Consider the following 20003-nt stretch of genomic DNA (forward strand, 5'->3'; position numbering starts at 1 on the left):
TAAATGGACAATTTTCTCAGTGGAAGGGATTGGGCAGTGGAGTGCCTCAGGGATCTGTATTAGGACCCTTACTTTTCAATATATTTATAAATGATCTGGAAAGAAATATGACGAGAGAGGTAATCAAATTTGCAGATCATACAAAATTGTTCAGAGTAGTTAAATCACAAGCAGATTGTGATAAATTGCAGGAAGACCTTGTGAGGCTGGAAAATTGGGCAACAAAATGGCAGATGAAATTTAATGTGGATAAGTGCAAGGTGATGCATAAAGGGAAAAATAACCCATGCCATAATTACACAATGTTAGGTTACATATTAGGTACTACTACCCAAGAAAGAGATCTAGGCGTCATAGTGGATAACACATTGAAATTGTCGGTTCAATATGCTGCAGCAGTCAAAAAAGCAAAAGGAATGTTGGGAAGTATTAGAAAGGGAATGGTGAATAAAACGGAAAATATCATAATGCCTCTGTATCGCTCCACGGTGAGACTGCACCTTGAATACTGTGTACAATTCTGGTCGCTGCATCTCAAAAAAGATATAATTGCAATGGAGAAGGTATAGAGAAGGGCTACCAAAATGATAAGGGGAATGGAACAGCTCCACTATGAGGAAAGACTAAAGAGGTTAGGCCTTTTCATCTTGGAGAAGAGACAGCTGAGGGGGGATATGATAGAGGTGTTTAAAATCATGAGAGGTCTAAAACAGGTAGATGTGAATCGGTTATTTACACTTTCGGATAATAGAAAGACTAGGGGGCACTCCATGAAGTTATCATGTGGCACATTTAAAACTAATCGGAGAAAGTTCTTTTTCACTCAATGCACAATTAAACTCTGGAATTTGTTGCCAGAGGATGTGGTTAGTGCAGTTAGTATAGCTGTGTTTAAAAAAGGATTGGATAAGTTCTTGGAGGAGAAGTCCATTACCTGCTATTAATTAAATTGACTTAGAAATTAGCCACTGCTATTATTTATTTATTTATTTATTTGTTGAATTTTATATACCGACATTCGGTAGAGCCATCATAACGGTTTACAAAAATATACATTTTTCTTAGCAGTTGTGTAACAGAAAAAACAATGTGAACGTTATACATTTTTTAGCAGTTGTGCAAAAATAAAAAACAATTTGAACAATATCAGAAATAAGCATATCAAGTCCAGAGAGCATTATTAGGTTGGAAGAGGAGGGTATGCAGTTCAGGGTGAAGAGAATGTATTAAGAGGTTTATAACTGAGAGTTCAGTTGAGAGTTGGAATGATCCAACGTCTGAGGGTCAGTGTAGAATTTGCGGAACATTAGTGTTTTTAGGTCCTTTTTGAATATTTTTAGGTCGTGTTGGGTTCTCAGGAATTTAGGTAGGGTGTTCCAAAGTTTAGGTGAAGCAATTGAAAAGGCTCTTTCTCTTGTGGTTGCCAGATGTGCATCTTTGATAGGGGGAATGTTTAGGTAGCCTGAGTTATTAGAGCATAGGTTTCTTGGAGGATTTTGAGGGATTATGTTTAGGGTGTTAAGACCTTGATGATCATTGTTTAGAATGTTATGGATTATGGTCATTGATTTGTAAGCAATACGTGCAGTAATAGGGAGCCAGTGAAGTGAGGTCAATATTGGTGTTATATTCCAGTATCTTTTTGTTCCAGTTAGGACTCTGGTGGCTGAGTTCTGCAGTATTTGGAGTGGTTTGAGGGATGAAAAAGGTATTCCAATTAGTAAGGAGTTGCAATAGTCGAAGGTGGAGAAGATAAGAAGTTGAAGTACAGATCTGAAATCATAGGGGTTGAGAAATGGTTTCAGGTGTCTTAGGGTTAGGAGTCTGTGGTATCCTTCTTTAGTTTTATTTGCTATGTGGTTCTTGAAAGAAAGTTCTTTATCAATGATAACTCCGAGGTTCCTGGTGTGGGTGGTAGGGAGTATAGTTATCATTTGTTTTGTCAAGTATTGTCAGGGGTGGCGGAGTTGGATTGGGTTTTTTATCCATGAGTATTATTTCAGTTTTGTCAAAGTTGATTATGAGTTTCAGGGAATTTAGGAGATGTTTGATTGAGATAAGTAGTTCTGAGGTTTTCTTGTAGGTTTCTTCAATCGAATTTTGTATGGGAATGAGGAGCTGAATGTCATCAGCATAGAGGAAGTGTGAGATTTCATATTCTTTTAGTAGCTGGCAAATGGGGAGAAGGTATATGTTGAAAAGGGTGGCTGATAAAGCTGATCCTTGAGGGACTCCGGTGTTGAGGTTGATTATTTTTGATAGGTTGTTGTTGATTAATACGTGGTATGTTCGATCAGATAAATAGGAAGAAAACCAACGTAAGGTATTGCAAATTAAACCAATTTGGGATAGTCGCTCCAATAGTATATTGTGGTTCACTGTGTCGAAGGCGGCTGAAAGGTCAAGAAGAATGAGCAAGTATTTTTCATCTTTGTCAAAGCCTCTTATAATAATGTCATTTAGAGAGATGAGGAGAGATTCGGTGTTTAGGTTTTTTCTAAAACCATATTAGGATGGAGATAGGATGCTGTTTGTCTCCAGATAGTCATCTAGTTGAGTGTGTATGATTTTTTCAATGGTTTTGGCTATGAACGAAAGGTTTGATATGGGACGGTAATGGTAGCAATGGTAACATGGGATAGACTTAGGTTTTGGGTACTTGCCAGGTTCATATGGCCTGGATTTGCCACTGTTAGAAACAGGATGCTGGGCTTGATGGACCCTTGGTCTGACCCAGTGTGGCATGTTCTTATTCAAAGTAACAAATTAATTACATAGTCTAAAAAAAAGAGCAAAGAAATGAATGGCCACAGTGAGTTCTTAAATAATATTTTTCCTTGGTTCACAATTTCAGTATGCAATGTAAAAACAAATAAACACCCAGTCCATTGTATCAAGGAAATGATAGAGACAAAATGAAACAACCCTCTGTTAGAATCCAGCTGCCTTCCCAGAATCCCCAGTTTTGGATACTCACTCTGTGGCAGGGAACTGCCAGTGGGTGCCCTGACATGTACATGACTAAGACCCGGCATAGGAACGCACAGGTGTACATATGCATCAGCACACATGATTCTGTGCACAATGGGGGAAGAACTGGGCGTTCACCCGGGTGATGATGTCACTGCTTCAGACTCTTTGTCTTGGTGACAGGTTCCTTAGCCTGTTCTTGGTCCTTGCCTTGCTTCACTTTGGATTTTGTCTGCCTTAGCCATGGCCTGGTTACTGGATTCACCTTGTTTGCTGCCTGGATTAATCCAGGACCGGTTGATTGATTCTCCTTGCTTGCTGCCTGCCTTGACCCCAGATTGTATTGGATCTCACTTGTCTTCTGTCTGCTGGACACTGGACCTTCTGTCAGACTTTGCTGCTGCATTCTTCAGTTTAGCTTTGTTCCTGTCTCCGGCTCGGTCTGGTTTCTGTCTTCAGCTCTGCTCCAGTTCAGCTGGGCATTGTGCAAGCATTCAGCCTTATTACAAGTCTTCAGTCTTCTCTCAAGCCATCAGCCTTGCTCTTGCTAGTTCTCTGCTTCAGCTTGTCTTTGTCAAGCCTTAAGCTATACATCCTGCCTTCATACAGACTCATGCACTCTATCTGGTCCGTGTCAGGACATACTCACCTGCCATTAGCTTGGGCCTTGCCCTGAGGTTATGCCACAGCACAGGTGCTCATGCATTTGCTGTTCCTGTTCATCGGTCCGAAAGGCCTTCAGGGTGGCCGACGGGCTACCCACAGGAACCCCTCAAGGAGGTGCCCGGCCCTGACAACCTCTGGTGGAAGAAGAGAGTCTTAACTGATTTTAAATTTTCTTTGCCTGTATCACACATTCCGGTTCACCTTTAGACCATAGGTTCATGTGTATATGTTATGTTGTGTGGCTTTTCTCCTGTGTAAAAGCAAAATATATTTTAAACCAATGGTTCTCAACCAGTGTGTCAGGACACACTGGTGTGCCACCAATTCCTGGGAAATATGTCACCAAAATTTGAAATAGACAGCAAGCCTATGTTTTCTATAAGAGCCTCATTTGCCTGCTGGCTGAGGAGAGTAAGGAGACAAGAACTTGAAATGCCAATCACTGTTCCCTATTGCTGTTTTTCTCCTACCCTGACAATTAGGGCCAATGCCAAGCTGTAAATGTTGTCATTATGCTGTTTTAACCCTCATCTCCACAGTGACCATCATTGTCAAATCCAATGCCGCCAGTAAGATCACTGCCACCACCAGCCCAGACTGGAAATGCATCCTGCTCTCCCCCACCCCCATCGCTGTGATCACCACTTTTAACAACCTGGCTATAAACGTGGGGGTCCTGCCCCATGGCTGTTATCACCACCATTGCTTGCTGGAAGAGAGGAGAAGATAGCTCAAGGCACTTCTCCATGTTCCTCCTCCTCTTGACTCTGATTATTGCAAAGAGAGGGGGGACCCGTAGGAGGAGGAGCAATGAAAGGGGAATAAGAGAGGGGATGAGACTGGAGAGCGTGAGGGTGAGAAGATGAGATTCATGTAGTGGTGTTGCTATATGGGGAGGGGGGAGTCAGGAGATGGCAAGTGGGATTCTGTGATTGGATGGAGATGTGAGAATGAGGACTGATAGATTGTAGGGGATGAAGGGGACAGTGGGTATCAAGAGATTGGGATGAGAGATAGTTGAAGGGTGGGTTTCTTATTTTATTTATATTCCACTTTCTGGCGTTTCAAAGTGGATTACATTCAGGTACTGAAGGTATGTTAGATGGGTGTGTGTGTGTGTGTGTGTGTGTGTGTGTGTGACAGATGGATGAGATGAAGAGATGATGTGAAACTGTAAAGGAGCTGCAGGGCTGGGAAGGAAGAGACAAGTGAAAATGGGGCTTCTGAGTGTCTTTTTTGCAGGTTTTTGTGTTACTTCGCAAAGTGTCTGGCAGTGGGGGGGGGGGGGGGGGGGGTGGGATTCTGAGTTGCTGTTACAAAAGTGATACCAGAATTTTGAATGTATATTTTTTGTATAGTGAGTTGAAAGGGGGAAACATCTTAATCATGCTCTCCCAGAATAAGTCAAAATATTTTGATGCTGACAGTGAGATGCTCGAGAGTTTTTCAGCCCTGCAACTCCATATCGAGAAACTGTGAGCAACACATCGGTCCCCACATGTCTTCTTGATGAAGTAAGCAAAGATTAAAACGTATTAAAAAAATACAACTTAACTTTAATTTCAATAACAGCTTATAAAAATAAAGAATATTTTCTTTGTGCCACTTTTAACAGTAAAATAATAATTAGGATTTTTTTTTTTTTTTTTACTTCAGTTGTGGCGTGAAGTGTGCAGTGTCGCACACATGAGCATTGTCTGTCAAGCGTGTCACAATGGAAAAAAGGTTGAGAGCCACTGTTTAAATGACAAAATTCAACAAATGCAATGGGATTGAAACTGGTACAGTCCTGCCAGTCTAGATTTTTGGAACATAACAACTTGACACAATCAGACAGAATTAGTACTCACAAGAACAGCTGAGTCCCTGTTTTCCCACTCCTATTCAAACATGTTCAAACAGAGATTTACAGTAGGCAGGCTTGTTAAAGTGCTTCAGTCGCCACACATGCTTGTCCATCATCCTTCACATTCTGCAGAGAAGTCAAATGAAAACCTGAATACGTTAAAAAGTAGATTGCATGTATCAACATGTATTAAGCACAAATCATAAAACTTGGGCCTTGACCCCAAAATGAAAAAAAACATAAACATATATTGCTGCATTAATTAACTTTAAACAAAATTACCTTGTAGGTCTTCAAAACACGTCTGTTTGTACGTGTCCCAAAGCATTTGCCATTTTCATTCAGAATAGAAGACACATTATTAAAAAACAAAAACAAAGCTAAACACAAATGTAATTATGATTATATCACCTGTGGTTTCATCTGAAGTATTGACCCTAAAGATGCAGATTCAGCCACGAAGCAATTAGCTATAGCTGGATACACCTATCTGGCTAACCTATCAGGCCGATACAGTAAGGACACGGTAATTAGAAAGAGTGCGGTAGTGCCAGGCGCACCCTCGTTTGCCGCGCGCACAGTCGGATCACATACCGCTCGATACAGTATTTAAATGGCATGCAAATGCAAGCCGTGTCCAAAGCACGTCCAAGAAGCGTCCATGAAGCGCAATCCATTTTACTGTATAGAGCGCTATACAGCGCCTATACAGTAAAATGGGTGCGCTGGTACCTGTCATTTCAAATGACATTTGAAATGACAGGTACCAGGAAGTGGATGGTTCTCCTACGCTCGGGCATCGGGGATTGCCAGTCCTCTCTCCCCCTCTCCCGAAGCAAGGCGCAGGGCGAAAATCGACTCGACATGTTATTAAGAAAATAGAAATTGTAACAAAAGTAAACTTACTGCATGCTTCCAGCAGCCCCAGTCCTCTCTCCCCTCCTCCCGAGGCGCCCACTGCGGCTCCCCTGCCTCCTGGGGGCAGCCGGCGGCGATAGCAGCTTCCAGCAGACCCGCCGGCGAAGGTGCATGAACGCATGTCCAATTTGGGTGCTCAAGGCACCTTCGCTGGCTTGAGTGCCCAAATGGGACGTACAGGCGGTGCGAGCTCATCATGCCAAAAAAATTGCACCGGCAGGCAACTGGAAGATTGCCAGAGCGGCGGAGCCAGGGCCGGGGGGGGGGTGGGGGGTATGCGCGGGAGGGGGCGGGGCGGTGGCTCCCCTACCTTTCCTGCATGCGGGGCAGCTCCAGCTCGCCTGCCTCCCTCCGTTCCGTTGCTCACTGCCTCCCCAAGCGCCATCTTGCAGCTTTGTGACGTCACCCCTGACCCTTGAGCGCCCAAACGCCGGCGAAGGTGCATGAACGCACGTCCAATTTTGGCGCTCAAACAGCGAAGGCACATGATGCGAACGCCGTGACCTCGGAGGTCCATCCGGGCGTTTAAGGTCATGGTGTGCGTTCATGCGCCTTCGCTGCTTGAGCGCCCAAATTGGACGTGCATTCATGCACCTTCGCCGGCGTTTGGGCGCTCAAGGGGTCAGGGGTGACGTCACAAGCTGCAAGATGGCGCCTGGGGACGGAGTGAGCGGCGGAACGGAGGGAGGCAGGCAGGCAGGCGAGCCGGAGCTGCCCCGCATGCAGGAAAGGTAGGGGAGCCGCCGCCCTGCCCCTCCCCCCCCCCCCCGACCCTGGCTCCGCTGCCCTGGCAATCTTCCAGTTGCCTGCCGGTTGCAATTTTTTTGGCATGATGAGCTCGCACGCCTGTACGTCCCATTTGGGCGCTCAAGCCAGCGAAGGTGCTTTGAGCTCCCAAATTGGAAGTACAGGCGTTGCGTTCATGCAATCTTCGCCGGCGGGGGCTGCTGGAAGCCGCCTCGTAGAGAGCGCCTGATCCACCCCAGGGTGCTGAAGCGGGGAGAAGGAATGCTGAAAGAGAAATGAAGGGACAGCATGAGCCAAAGTGGAAGAAGGAATGCAGGAGGAGAGAGTGAAGGGTTGTGAGCCAAAGCGGGAGAAAGGAATGCTGAAAGAGAAAGTAAAGGGACATTTGTGAGTCAATGTCCCTGTCCCTGTCCCTGTCAGCGCCGGCCCTACGGGAGAACGGCACCCATGGACGCGGCCAGGGCAGGTGAGCGGGGGCTGGGGAAAAGTTTTCCCGTGAAATTTCACGGGCAAACTTTACCACCTACCCTCTAATGCAGGGGTAAGTATAGGCAGTAATTTAGCAGGTTAAAGGCACGGCTAAACTGCAAGTTAAAAAGGCGATAGTCGGGGCGCACGTTACTGTATGGGAGGGAATAGCTAATCGGAGCGCGTTTACATATCATATACATGCCACGGTCGGAAAGGGTTACCCGTGATTTAAAGAAGTGGTAAGGATGGGTTTAAAAGGGATAGTGAATCGCGGGTTGGACTTACGCGGCGAAATTGCGGGTACAAAGTGGGTTAGAAACGGGGTAATCGCGGCCGCGCTTTACTGTCTCGGCCTGAAAATCTGGCTAACTTTAGGACAGCCCTACGGTGCGACCAGGGTTAGCTGCATAACTTATGTGGCTAACTCTGCTCCTCCCAGAATGCCCCCAATTTATGTGGCTACATTTTAGCCATATAACTCATTATGCGATTAGAATGTAGGCACATACGGAAATGAATATTCCTGTTTTGCTATTTCAGTTATCCATCTAAATGTCTTTTAAATATTGACCCCACAAGTTTACAAATGTCAGTACAATAAAGTTTTGAACATACAGCCTTTATACAAAAAATCCTCTGAAGCAATGCATACACAGTATTAAAGCATATTTTAAAATATAGAGATTGACTCAAGAATTAGAAATAAAAAACGAGGTGCCCTGTTGCAAGATTTGAAGGCAAATTTATAAAGTTTCTGTAGACATTAGGAACTCAGAGCAGGGACGGTTCTATAATGCGGCAGGGTGAGGCGGCCAATTCAGGTGGCAGAATTTTGAGGCAGCAAAAAATGCCTCTCTCAGAACGACACTGTGGCATCCGCCTCACACTACCTGCCCCTGCTGCGGTTGCAAACTGCCTCAAACTCAGCTGCCCTCTGTGTTCACAAAGTGGCACACATCTATTGATTTAAAAAAAAAAAAAAGGTGTGGCGTCCCACATTACACTGTGCAGCTCAGCATTTTTCAGCTGTTGTGATGCCTGCCTCCAAAATAAAGTTTGTTAAAAACAAAAAAACAGCAGCAACATTCCTGTACCTGTGTCCCCTTTGCTGCTGCCTCTTGGCCACTCATCTCAGCAGCCTGCGGGAGAGGAGGTGGCCAGGCGGGGACCATACCTGAGAACTCTCCGGATTTGACCAGAGACTCCAGAATTCTAATGAAATTGCCAGGTCTCCGGGCCAACACCCCATAATCTCCGCATGCCTTGCAGTTGCTGTGCAAATGAAGCAGCCCAGATTAGACCTATTTTTAATGTTGAACGCTGTGGCAAAAAAAGAGTAAAGATCAAGTAAAACATGGTTTCCATATTCCATGGAGTGACGCAGGGGAAAAAAAACGAGGTAAACATGTCCAACTTTAAAAGTGTGGTATCCCCATGATGATTTTTTTAGATACAAAATGCATGGCTGACAAGGTTATTTGGGTTTTGGCTTTTGAGCAATTTGTCTTTTTGAACTTCTCTATATTTATAATTAAAGGAAAGTGAAAAGAGGTCAGTCTGTTCAACGAAAATACACTGCCCATTGGCAGAAAAGGAAACACTATCAGTCAAAAAACCCCAATAATGTCCTTTAGCTCATTATTACAGATATGGCTTACAGCAGCCAGACTAGGACTATTTTTTTTTCCAGTAAACACCAATGGCGGGCCCCAAAAGGCACCCCCGCTCTAGTCATAAAAAATCCTACAAACGTGTGTTCCCACATCCTGTGGACCTACGAAGAAAAAACATTCTCAACTTACCAATAAAACAAGACATTCTACTTTTAAGCAATTAAGGGGACCGATTGCAATAAATTTGCGTAGAAAACGGGCACTGAACAGTCAGTGCCCGCTTTCTTAATGCACCCCAGCGCCCCCAAGGGGGACGCCATGCAATATTTAAATTAGGGGGTCGTGTTAGTAAGGAGGCACTAGGGTTGCTTGTGCCGCCCCCTAGCGCCTCCTTGCTAACGCAAACCTGATTGTCGTCGGCAGTCCGCCGTTTAGGGAAAAACCGACGCCAAGTTTATCGGTGTCGGTTTCCCTAAACGCCACACAGCCGCACAGCCAGGTGGTTCAGGAAAGAGACACTTGTCATTTGGGCATCTGTTTCCTGCATCAGACTGACAGTGGGGTTTTTTTTTTCTATTCTTTAACTTATTTGTTTGTTTTTTCTACTTAATATCGCAATGATATTAAGTAGGAGGCAGTACAGAAAAGCAGTTTTTATGCTTTTCTGTACTGGTTTAAGGAGTGCTCAGCAATTAACGCCTGCTCCAGGAAGACATAATTGCTGAGCGCTAAATGTGAGACATAGACACACTTTTTTTTGCATTTGGAGTGAATGCTAATATCCTCAATCACATGTGATTAGCGCTATTAGACTCACTTCCTGAGGGACGCTCATTGAATACGCACTAATACCCTTATTGCATTAGGGGATTCATTAGCACCTATTCAACCTGGGTGGGACTGCTGGTTATACAGTGCGCTCGGCTGAGCCCACTGTATTGCATCGGCCCTTAGAATGGTAAGGTAGAGAGAGAGAGAGAGAGAGAGAGTCTGTTCATCATACATACTCTGTAAGGAAGAAATTATTCAGTATCCTTTAGCTCATGGAACAAAGAGAAAATATCCTAAAACCTGTGTTACCAAACAAAACACATATACAGTCTACCAACAAAATCAATACTAGCACTCAAGGATAATCTACCTTTCAAAGAATCTAATAAAGGTGAAGAGGAGAAGACCAGGGAACTCAGTGGAGTCAGTCTGCTCATCAAAAATACACTGCATAATGGCGGAAAGGAATCACTGAATCCAGTCAGTGTCCTTTTGCTCATCATCGCAGACCCATTTTAACCTAAGGGGGAGGGGGGCATGCAGTAGTGGACAGAAAATCTAAAAGCCCCACTACCCCTATCTGGTTTGGGTCCTGTGCTTTCCAAACTCAAACCTTTATTTTATTTTTTAAAAAGTCCAACTTCACTATCAACTCTGGTGCCACATTTGAACAATGTGGACTCACGATGTCTGCTGAAACTGAGAATATTCATTAGGTAAGCTGGTTGGTGGGCAGAAAATAAATGTTGTGCCACTCTGTCAAGATCTATCCAAACCACAGCCTTTTGTAGATAGCATGCCAATGGGTGTATGGTCATGTCCTCAAATGAAATCTGTGCAGATGTCTTCTGTGCTAAGTGGGGATAATGGTCTCTGCTTCTCTGTTCAGTGGTGATCATGGTTCGGGTAGTGGATAAAGATGGGAAGGAAGAAGTTGTAAGTGACAACATATTGCTTATTCTGATAGTAGCTAGTGTGTGGGGGTACTTCCTCTTTCCTTTGCCGAATCCCTCTGCCCCTCTACCTATGGCACTTCTGTTCCTGAACCGTAGCCACCAGCATCTCCTTCCAGTAAATTAGACTGTTAACAGACAGTAATACTCCTTTCACCCATGAGGCATATAGCTGGCTAGCAAGTAAGAATCCAGCAAGATGAGGGGTTTGAGCTTATTTTCCAGTTGCACCTAAAAGAAATCCATGAGCGGCAGCATTTGTGGTGCAAGTCCATGTTGTTGCTAAGGTGAATTTTAAAAACCCTGTGTGCATATCAATTAAGGAATGCGTGAATATGTTGGGCTAGATCGCGCAGAGCAGATTTTAAAAGCTACCTGGATATACACATACTTGTCATTGCAAGCACAAATGAAAAGTTCAGAAAAAGGGCAGAGAGAGGGCAGGGTCTTGGCGGGGCATGTGTGTTCCTGGATTTAAACTTGAAAACAGCGCATACTTACATGCATTGGTGCATATTGGGGTTCCCTACTGCATAACTTTACTTCTGCTATGGATGACGTATAAGTAGTAGGGATGTGAATCGTTTTTTGACGATTTAAAACAATCGTCAGATATATTTTAAATCGTCAAAAAATCGTTTAGAGCCGCGATACAATAACAATTCCCCAGATTTATCGTCAAAAAATCGTAAATCGGGGGAGGGGGGGAGGGCGGGGAAAACCGGGCACCCTAAAAACCCACCCCGACCCTTTAAAATAAATCCCCCACCCTCCCGAAGCCCCCCAAAATGTTTTAAATTACCTGGGGTCCAGTGGGGGGGGGGGGTCCCGGCGCGATCTCCCGCTCTCGGGCCACGGCTGTGTTAAAGAAGTGAGGGCAAAGGTAGCGCCGGCGCCATTTTGAATACTGGCAATACGGCCCGAGTGCAGGAGGTCGCTCCCGGACCCCTGCTGGATTTTTGGCAAGTCTTGTGGGGGTCAGGAGGCCCCTCCAAGCTGGCCAAAAGTCCCTGGGGGTCCAGCGGGGGTCAGGGAGCGATCTCCGCACTCAGGCCGTATTGCCAATATTCAAAATGGCGGCCGGCGCTACCTTTGCCCTGTCACAGGGTAAGGGCAAAGGGCCATCGGCGCCATTTTTATTAATGCAGCCAATGGCCCGAGAGCGGGAGATCGCTCCCCACGCTCCCGCTGGACCACCAGGTAATTTTAAACCTTTTTTGGGGGTTCGGGAGGGTGTTTTTGATTATCGGTTCGGGAGCAGCCGATAATCAGAACTCAAATCGGGCTGGGCGATAAAAATTTTAAGATTTGGATCGGAACCAGAACCGATCAGATTCCGGTTCCGATTCACATCTCTATCCTTCAACCCTTCCACAGTCTCAGCTTGGTTCTCCCACCCTACTTGATGGTTAATTATACTGGGGTAGTTTTTCCAAAAAAAGCCCCTCATTCAGAAGGAAGAAATAGAGGCACAAGTCAAAAGATGCTCAAGAAAAAAATATTTACTGAATGTTATATGAGAGAGATTCATTAAAAACCAGAAAATGAAAAAATGGAACAGCCTAAGGTCAGCTGGAGAAATATGGGAAAAAGTAAAAAAAACAAAACAAACAAAAAAATAGAAAATAAACCTCACAACTTACTATAAAAGTTAATCACACTCATTTGTGAAACTATTTGCACATCCTGAATGTGACTTAGAAAACTCCAATTCTGGGGCTGTAATGCTTCCCTCTTTGATTTTAATGGCTAATGAAAAACAAACCAAAACGAAAACACAAATCTTTTTTGCATTTTAAAACCAAGAACTGCGGGTCCCTATGAAATTAATTTTAAAACAAAGTAAATATTTCTTTCTGCACATCCCTAATGTCATCTTATCCTTAAGCACAGGTGAACAAAGAATAGAGCACATTAATCAGAAGCAACAACCAAAACGAAGAGAGCACTGGCCCCATGACTAGATTATAGAACATGTCGACACATTTATATAGCAAAGCATTATTAAGTCCTTCTATTAACAGTCAACATGTGTAGGGCAGGCAAGCCGACAGCCCAAGAGGGGAGAATGCTCCCGGGACCCCCACTGGACCACCAGGAACTTAAAAACATGTTTTGTGGGGGTTAGAGGGGTCCGGAGGGTGGGGGATACTAAAGAACTAATTTTAAAGGGTCGGGCTGTGTTTTTGGGTTATCGGCTCGGCGCAGCCAATAAAAAAAAAAAAAACAATGATTGGACCGCGGGTAAAATAATTTCCCGATTGTCCTCGAATCCGAAACCGGAACTGATTCCAATTACGATTCACATCTCTAGTCCATAGTGCAGGACAGGCAGCCAAGAGTGAAATACCTCCAAAACAGTTCAGTGGTTTTGGGGTAGGCAGCCCTGAGTGAAATATACCAATACAATTCAGAGGTGGGGGTCAGGTAGCCTACTGCTTTTGGCTATGTAGCAAAATGTCTATGGGAAGTCAGTTATAAGAGGTAAATCATGAGATTCATGAGAGGCCGATACTGGAGCCAGGAGATCACATGCAGGAGAGAGAAGACTGAATACTGGAGACCTCATTCAGGAGCCAGGAACCAGACAACTGCAGACTAGAGACCAGATGTAGGAGTCATAAGACTGAAACCGAAAGACCAGATGTAGAAGCCAAGAAACTGAAGACTACAGACCAGATTTAAGAGTCGTGAGACTGAAGATCATATACAGGAGCCAGGAGCCAGGAAAAGATTTAGATGCAATCCTTATATAGAGCATTTCCACTCTCACTATTTCAACAGAGGTCCACTTACTGTGAAGGATGACTTCTAGAGACAGCTATTTTTCACCACAAACACAGCTACTCTGCTTCAGCAGCAACACTATTAGTTTCCCAGGCAATAGATCCACATTCAGCATCATGACCAGCTGATGGCAGCATACGTCACCTGTCTTCAACATGCTGCATGGATCACTTCTGGACATATATCCCATCACTCAGGCACAGTGCCCTTCAGTCACGGCAGGTCTGGCAAGCAGCCTTCTATCACCCAGAGTAGCTCAGTTGCAAGGATTATATAGCAACCAAACCCTGATAAAGGGCAACACTCTTGTGCTGCTGTTCACCTCATTCCTCTTCTAGGCCTCTTGTCAGGGGGCTCTTCTGCCTTGAGCCAGATAGCCTGGGACTGCTCTTGAATGTAGTTGATGTTGATGCTGGACAGGAGGCTGCCTGCTAGAAGACTTTTACAGGTTGCAGGATAGTGGTGGTCACATTTTTATGGCACTGGTCAGACTTGTATTTAAATTGTTCACAGAGTCTGTTAAAGTGTGAGTCCCTGCAAAAGTGTTAGTGTTTTCTGCTGCTGAGCCTGCCACATTAATTGCATTTCCCGGCAAAAGCTTCTTAGGTTCTGGTGGAGATCTTAGATCACATTGTGTTGAAGGTATAAATGATCTCATTTGCGGGTCAAGGTGACATCTGGCAGCTATGGGAGTGCTGTTGTTCTGGCTGAACTAGTAGCATTGTGGCAGCTACCCTGTTGGCAATGGTGTGGCTGGTTAATGCAGCTGCCTCTGACTGTCCTCCTTCTGCACATGTGATGGTATGGTTGATCGGCGGCTGACAATGTTGGCAAGTCCTCCTCCCATGTAAGATCTGCCGGGTGCTGAGCTTCATTGTCTTCCTCCTGCTCCACTGGCTGTGGCAATAGCTCTGGCTGGGCCCTTCCTTCTTGCTGTGGGTATGTCTCCTGCTCCACTGTCTCTGACTCTTGAATTGTTGCTATAGTTTTGAATCTTAAATAAACTTTCAAAAGAAATAAAAAAGAAAAGAAATTGGATGAAGTCAATCCAGAGGGTGACTACTAAACTGATCAATGTCCTTCCTTCTGAAGCATATGGGGGACACACTTAAAGATCTAAATATGTAACCCTTAGAGGAAAGGCAGAATAGGGGAGATATGATACAGACATTAAATGTCTCAAAGATATCAATGCACAGGAGGCAGGCCTCTTTTCAACAGAAAGGAATCTCTAGAGTGAAGGGTATATTCAGGAGTGATCTAAGAAATATTTCTTTACAGAGAGGGTGGTTGGTGCATGGAACTATGCATGGAACTACCTCCCAGTGGAGGTGATGGAGACAAAAACAACATCTGAATTCAAGAAAGCATGTGATAAGTACACAGGATCTTTCAGGAAGTGATAGGGATTGTAGAGCTGAGTAGTGGTATGAATGGGCAGATAGGCTTTATGATCTTTTTTCTGCTGTCATGTTTTTATGTTTCCATCTAGAACCACACAACCACCACCATCCAAAAAAAAAAGCTCCAGATGTGGAGGCTGTAGGAGGATATAAGCCTATCTCTTACCAGCTTGGTGGCCAGCAGGGATGTGAATCGTTTTTGATGATTTAAATATAGTCCGATATATTTAAATCGTCAAAATCTTTAGAGGCGCGATACAATAGGAATTCCCCGATTTATCATCGTAAATCGGGGGAGGGGGAGGGGAAGGGGGAGGGCGGGAAAACCGGCACACTAAACAACCCTAAAACCCACCCCGACCCTTTAAAATAAATCCCCACCATCCCGAACCCCCCCAAAATGTTTTAAATTACCTGGGGTCCAGTGGGGGGGTCCCGGTGTGATCTTCCACTCTCGGGCCACGGCTGCGTTAATAGAAATGGCGCCGGCGCTACCTTTGCCCTGTCATATGACAGGGCAAAGGTAGCGCCGGCTCCATTTTGGTTCCTGTCCCCCGACGTCACGAGCGCAGGAGATCGCTCCCGGACCCCCGCTGGACCCAAAATGGCGCCGGCGCTACCTTTGCCCTGTCATATGACAGCTAATAAATATATGTGACATTACTCAATTTTTAAATCTTTATTAGTGAAAAATATCAAAAACACATCCCACATTTAATCCATAATACCCCACACAATAGATATTATATTTTGATTAAAACCTATTTCATCATACTCATCCATACATCCTACATATCACTCATACAAAAATCATTCAACCTCTTATAAAACAATTTTCAAACTTTCAAGTTAAACATCAAATACAAATTCTTCTTAACAATTATCCAATTGTAGATACAAATTGTTTTACAAGCAGAAAGAGTCACATTGCACATGTATTCTGCGTTACTACAACGCCATTCCTCTTGATCTCTCTTTTTATTCTCTCTACATGTTTGCCTTCCCTCAGGCTTCTTCAGGAGAGCTTATTCAAACAGTCTCCCACTGCTCATATATCCAACATCTATCCACAGGGCGTTCTGAACGTCCCAAAGAATTTACCCAGACGTACAGCTTGGCACATCCCCGACTCTTTTCATAGCGTCTCAATCATTTCAAATGCATGGAACACCACATCTCAAATGCGTTTAAACTTTCCAATTTAAAACAAACAAACACCGACACCTTATATCAGAGTAAACGCTGCCATCGAGTGAATCAAACGGATTTAGTATCTGTCATATGACAGGGCAAAGGTAGCACCGGCGCCATTTCTATTAACGCAAGCCGTGGCCCGAGAGTGGAAGATCACACCGGGACCCCCCCCACTGGACCCCAGGTAATTTAAGACATTTTGGGGGGTTCGGGAGGGTGGGGGATTTATTTTAAAGGGTCGGGGTGGGTTTTAGGGTTTGTTTTAGTGTGCCTGTTTTCCCGCCCTCCCCCGATTTACGATTTAAACGATTTAAAAAAAAAACAAAACCGCAACGATCAGATTCCCTCCCCCCCCCAGCCAAAATCGATCGTTAAGACGATCGATCACATGATTCACATCTCTAGTAGTCAGTGTTGCTCTGGTAATGCCTATAGAGCAATGTAAAACACTGAGGGGTAGATTTTCAAATAGCGCGATTTGGCGTACTTTTGTTGGCGCATCAGGCGCAAACAAAAGTACGCTGGATTTTAGTAGATACGCGCATCCGCTAAAATCCGGGATCGGCGCGCGCAACGCTATCGATTCCGTATAGCCGGCGCGCGCCGAGCCGCACAGCCTAGCTCCGTTCCCTCCGAGGCCGCTCCGATTTCGGAGCGGCCTCGGAGGGAACTTTCTTTTGCCCTCCCCTCACCTTCCCCTCCCTTCTCCTACCTAACCCACCCGCCCGGCCCTGTCTAAACCCCTCCCTTACCTTTGTCGGGGGATTTACGCCTCCCAGAGGGAGACGTAAATCCCCGCACACCAGCGGGCCGCTAGCGCGCCGGGACGCGAGCTGGGGGCAGGTCCGGAGGGTGCGGCCACGCCCCCGGACCACCCCAGGCCGTTACCACGCCCCGGGCCCGCCCCCGAAATGCTACGTCCCGCCCCGAAACGCCGCGTGGATCGGGCCTGCCCCCGACCGCCCCCCTCGGAAAACCCCGGGACTTACGCAAGTCCCGGGGTCTGCGCGCGCCGGTAGGCCTATTGAACATAGGCACACCGGCGCGCAGGGCCCTGCTCGCCTAAATCCGGGCGGATTTAGGCGAGCAGGGCTCTGAAAATCCGCCCCTGAATCAGGAGGAGGTAAGCATGTGTCCTCCTACTAGCTCACCATTAGGATTTTTTTTTTTGGAGGGGGAAGTTTCTGGAGGGATAGAATATGCTCTGGGTTGAAAGAAGTTTTTGAAAATGGATGGAAAGAATCAGAAGAGGAGAACATTCTCCACATATGTTTACATCAGATGAGAGGAAAGATCAAGCCCTGCATTTTTTTTTTTTTGACGATCAGGCAGGTCAGGAGGATTAAGGGAGGGCCAGAGGTTTCTTTATCCACTCCTGGCCCTACCCACTTTTTGGCCCCCTTAAATTTAGGTGCTCAATCCATCTTCAATTTTAAAACATTTGGGTGTCTAAAACCATTTGAAAATTGATTCCTAACCTTTTCCTTTTTTTTTACTCATTTGGGGTAAGGCTGGCCTACTCGGAAATCAGGATATTTAGTTCTAGAAAATCTGGATGATAGGTTACCCTGGTTTTGCAGGTGGACTAAGAGTATGTCCTGTTTAGAGGAAGTACTGATGATTGCTCTTCAGGATGGATTATTTGCATGCTTGTAAACATGTGCCTGTTTATAAATGTGAATGCATATACTTTTTCTCCTGTAATGTCTTACTGATAGGTGGATTTTAAAAGCCCTATGTGTGCCAAAGCTGGCAGATATGCACTGCGTGGATCTTAAGAAGTGCATCTCCCGGTATGCATACAAATCAAAAAGTTAAAAAAGGAGCGTGGTATGGATATGGTTTGGATGGAAGCATGGGTTGAGACATGGGCATTCCGGGAAAGTCATTTGAAATGTGTGCATTATTACACACACAGGTGCTTGCTGGAATCTCCTACTGCATAATTTTACTTCTGCTATAGATGGTGTGTAAGTTTTAAAATAAAAAATTCAGGGCTAGTTAGCAGGGTTTGAAGGGTCATGGCTAATAAGGTTAGGAAGTCCAATCCTTTACCGGGACGAACTGGGAACAAACTGGAGTATTTGCGATGGCATGCATGCCTAGAAAAAATCCCCCCACTTATGCAGGAGAAGAGGCATTTGCATGCACGTGTGCATCCGTATAAAATTTGCACACGTGCATGCACATATGTTATAAAATGGCCACGTCCATTCGCACAAGCCGGCATAAGCGTGTACATGTACACCTGCGCAGCTGTTTAAAAGTTACTATCCCTGTGTGTCCACTCTATACAGGTGAGTCCACCTGACTGGTTGCAGAGTCACGCTGATTGTCTGCTGTTGTGCTCTATAAAGCGTGCATATCAATGTAGGTGTCATTATGAAATGCTTATACTGATAGCAACCAGATGGACTATTTGCTTGTCCTTCTGATTTGATGACGGGGAATTATTCTCCAATTATAAAATCATTAATAACCTTAAAAGCTAGTCATCATGGGTTAGTTATATTGGGCAAGATGTGATGACTTCATGACTGCCATGGTGGCCTTGGATATAGACAGATCACAGAAGCACTGCAGCAAACACAAACTCGATTTACTCTTTTTAGAAGACCAAGTTGTGCTTGATGTGAGTTGTAAGTGGAAAAGCAGATGATTTGTTATTCTTTAGTCTGTCAATCTGGTTTATTACATCCTTCAGTTTCATAGTGATTCCATCAAGTCATTGAGCCATCACCTTTATAAAATATTTTCAATGTGTGTATAATCCCGACATCCTCCTCAGTAAAGGCAGAGGCAAAGAATTCATTGAGATTTTCTGCTATTAACTTGCCAGTGCTTATGCTCTTCCCTATTTTCCTCATTTTAGCCAGCTTCCCATATTATTGAATGATGTTACAATTTCGAGGTGTTTTTTTTTTTCTCTCACCACTGTTATTCTGGCCAATTCAAGTAAATCAGTTTTCTTCTTACAAAAAGTTTAATTTTGAGTTCGAAGGGAAGGGATAGTGGTTGGAAGTAGGTATAGGAGGGATGGATAGCATATCATAGTGACGAGTGATTTCTGGCACTTTTAGAGGGCTGTATGGAACTTTGGTGTGTAACGGGAAGGGTGGGAAGGTGGGGGAACTTTAGAGGATGGGAAGGATTCTAGGAATCTGACTAGGACTTTGGGGGGAAGGGAGGGGAGTGGGAGTTGTTTTGACAAATAATTTAGATTAATCTGAGCCTATAAGTACTTCAATGCAGGCACAGACACTTTGTGGTACAGATTTTCCTTCAAAATGGGCAGGAGACTCATTTAGATATTTGGGGGATTAATCTTCCTTCAGATGCCTCTAGACTCTATCAGGTTAACATCCCACCCCTGCTACTACAGATGAAAGCCAAGTTGGCACAATGGCATTCTCTCCCACTCTCGCTGGTTGGTAGAGTTAACCTTTTCAAGATGGTTTTATTCCCAAGATGGTTATACATGATGCAACTCATATCACTGTGGAGTCTGAAAAAGGACATTAGGAAATTACATGGGATGTTGTCCACATTTCTACAGCAAAGTAAGAAACACAGATTGAAACTATTTTGGTCAATGGGTACATGGGAAACTGGAGCTATAGGGGTACCAGAGGTGGAAAGATATAATTGGGCATGTCAATTGTGA

At 44.7% G+C, this 20003-nt stretch overlaps 1 protein-coding gene across 2 annotated transcripts in view; it reads right to left on the reverse strand.

The window, feature by feature from the left end:
• The window catches only part of LOC115084307 (diacylglycerol kinase beta-like), a 450875-nt gene that overhangs the window by 204765 nt on the left and 226107 nt on the right, over window positions 1-20003 (reverse strand). Inside the window, exon 1 of one of the 2 annotated variants that reach the window (XM_029589000.1) lies at window positions 5487-5539. Coding sequence is in view for 1 of the 2 variants with exons in the window: in XM_029589001.1 (XP_029444861.1) it covers window positions 5561-5608 (48 nt within the window). In the remaining variant the exon portion in view is untranslated. Of the gene's footprint in view, window positions 1-5486; window positions 5609-20003 lie in introns of those variants that run through there. The other variant, XM_029589001.1, reaches the window with a different exon arrangement.

The sequence above is a fragment of the Rhinatrema bivittatum genome, chromosome 2 (assembly GCF_901001135.1).
Source record: "Rhinatrema bivittatum chromosome 2, aRhiBiv1.1, whole genome shotgun sequence".
Classification (NCBI taxonomy): Eukaryota; Metazoa; Chordata; class Amphibia; order Gymnophiona; family Rhinatrematidae; genus Rhinatrema; species Rhinatrema bivittatum.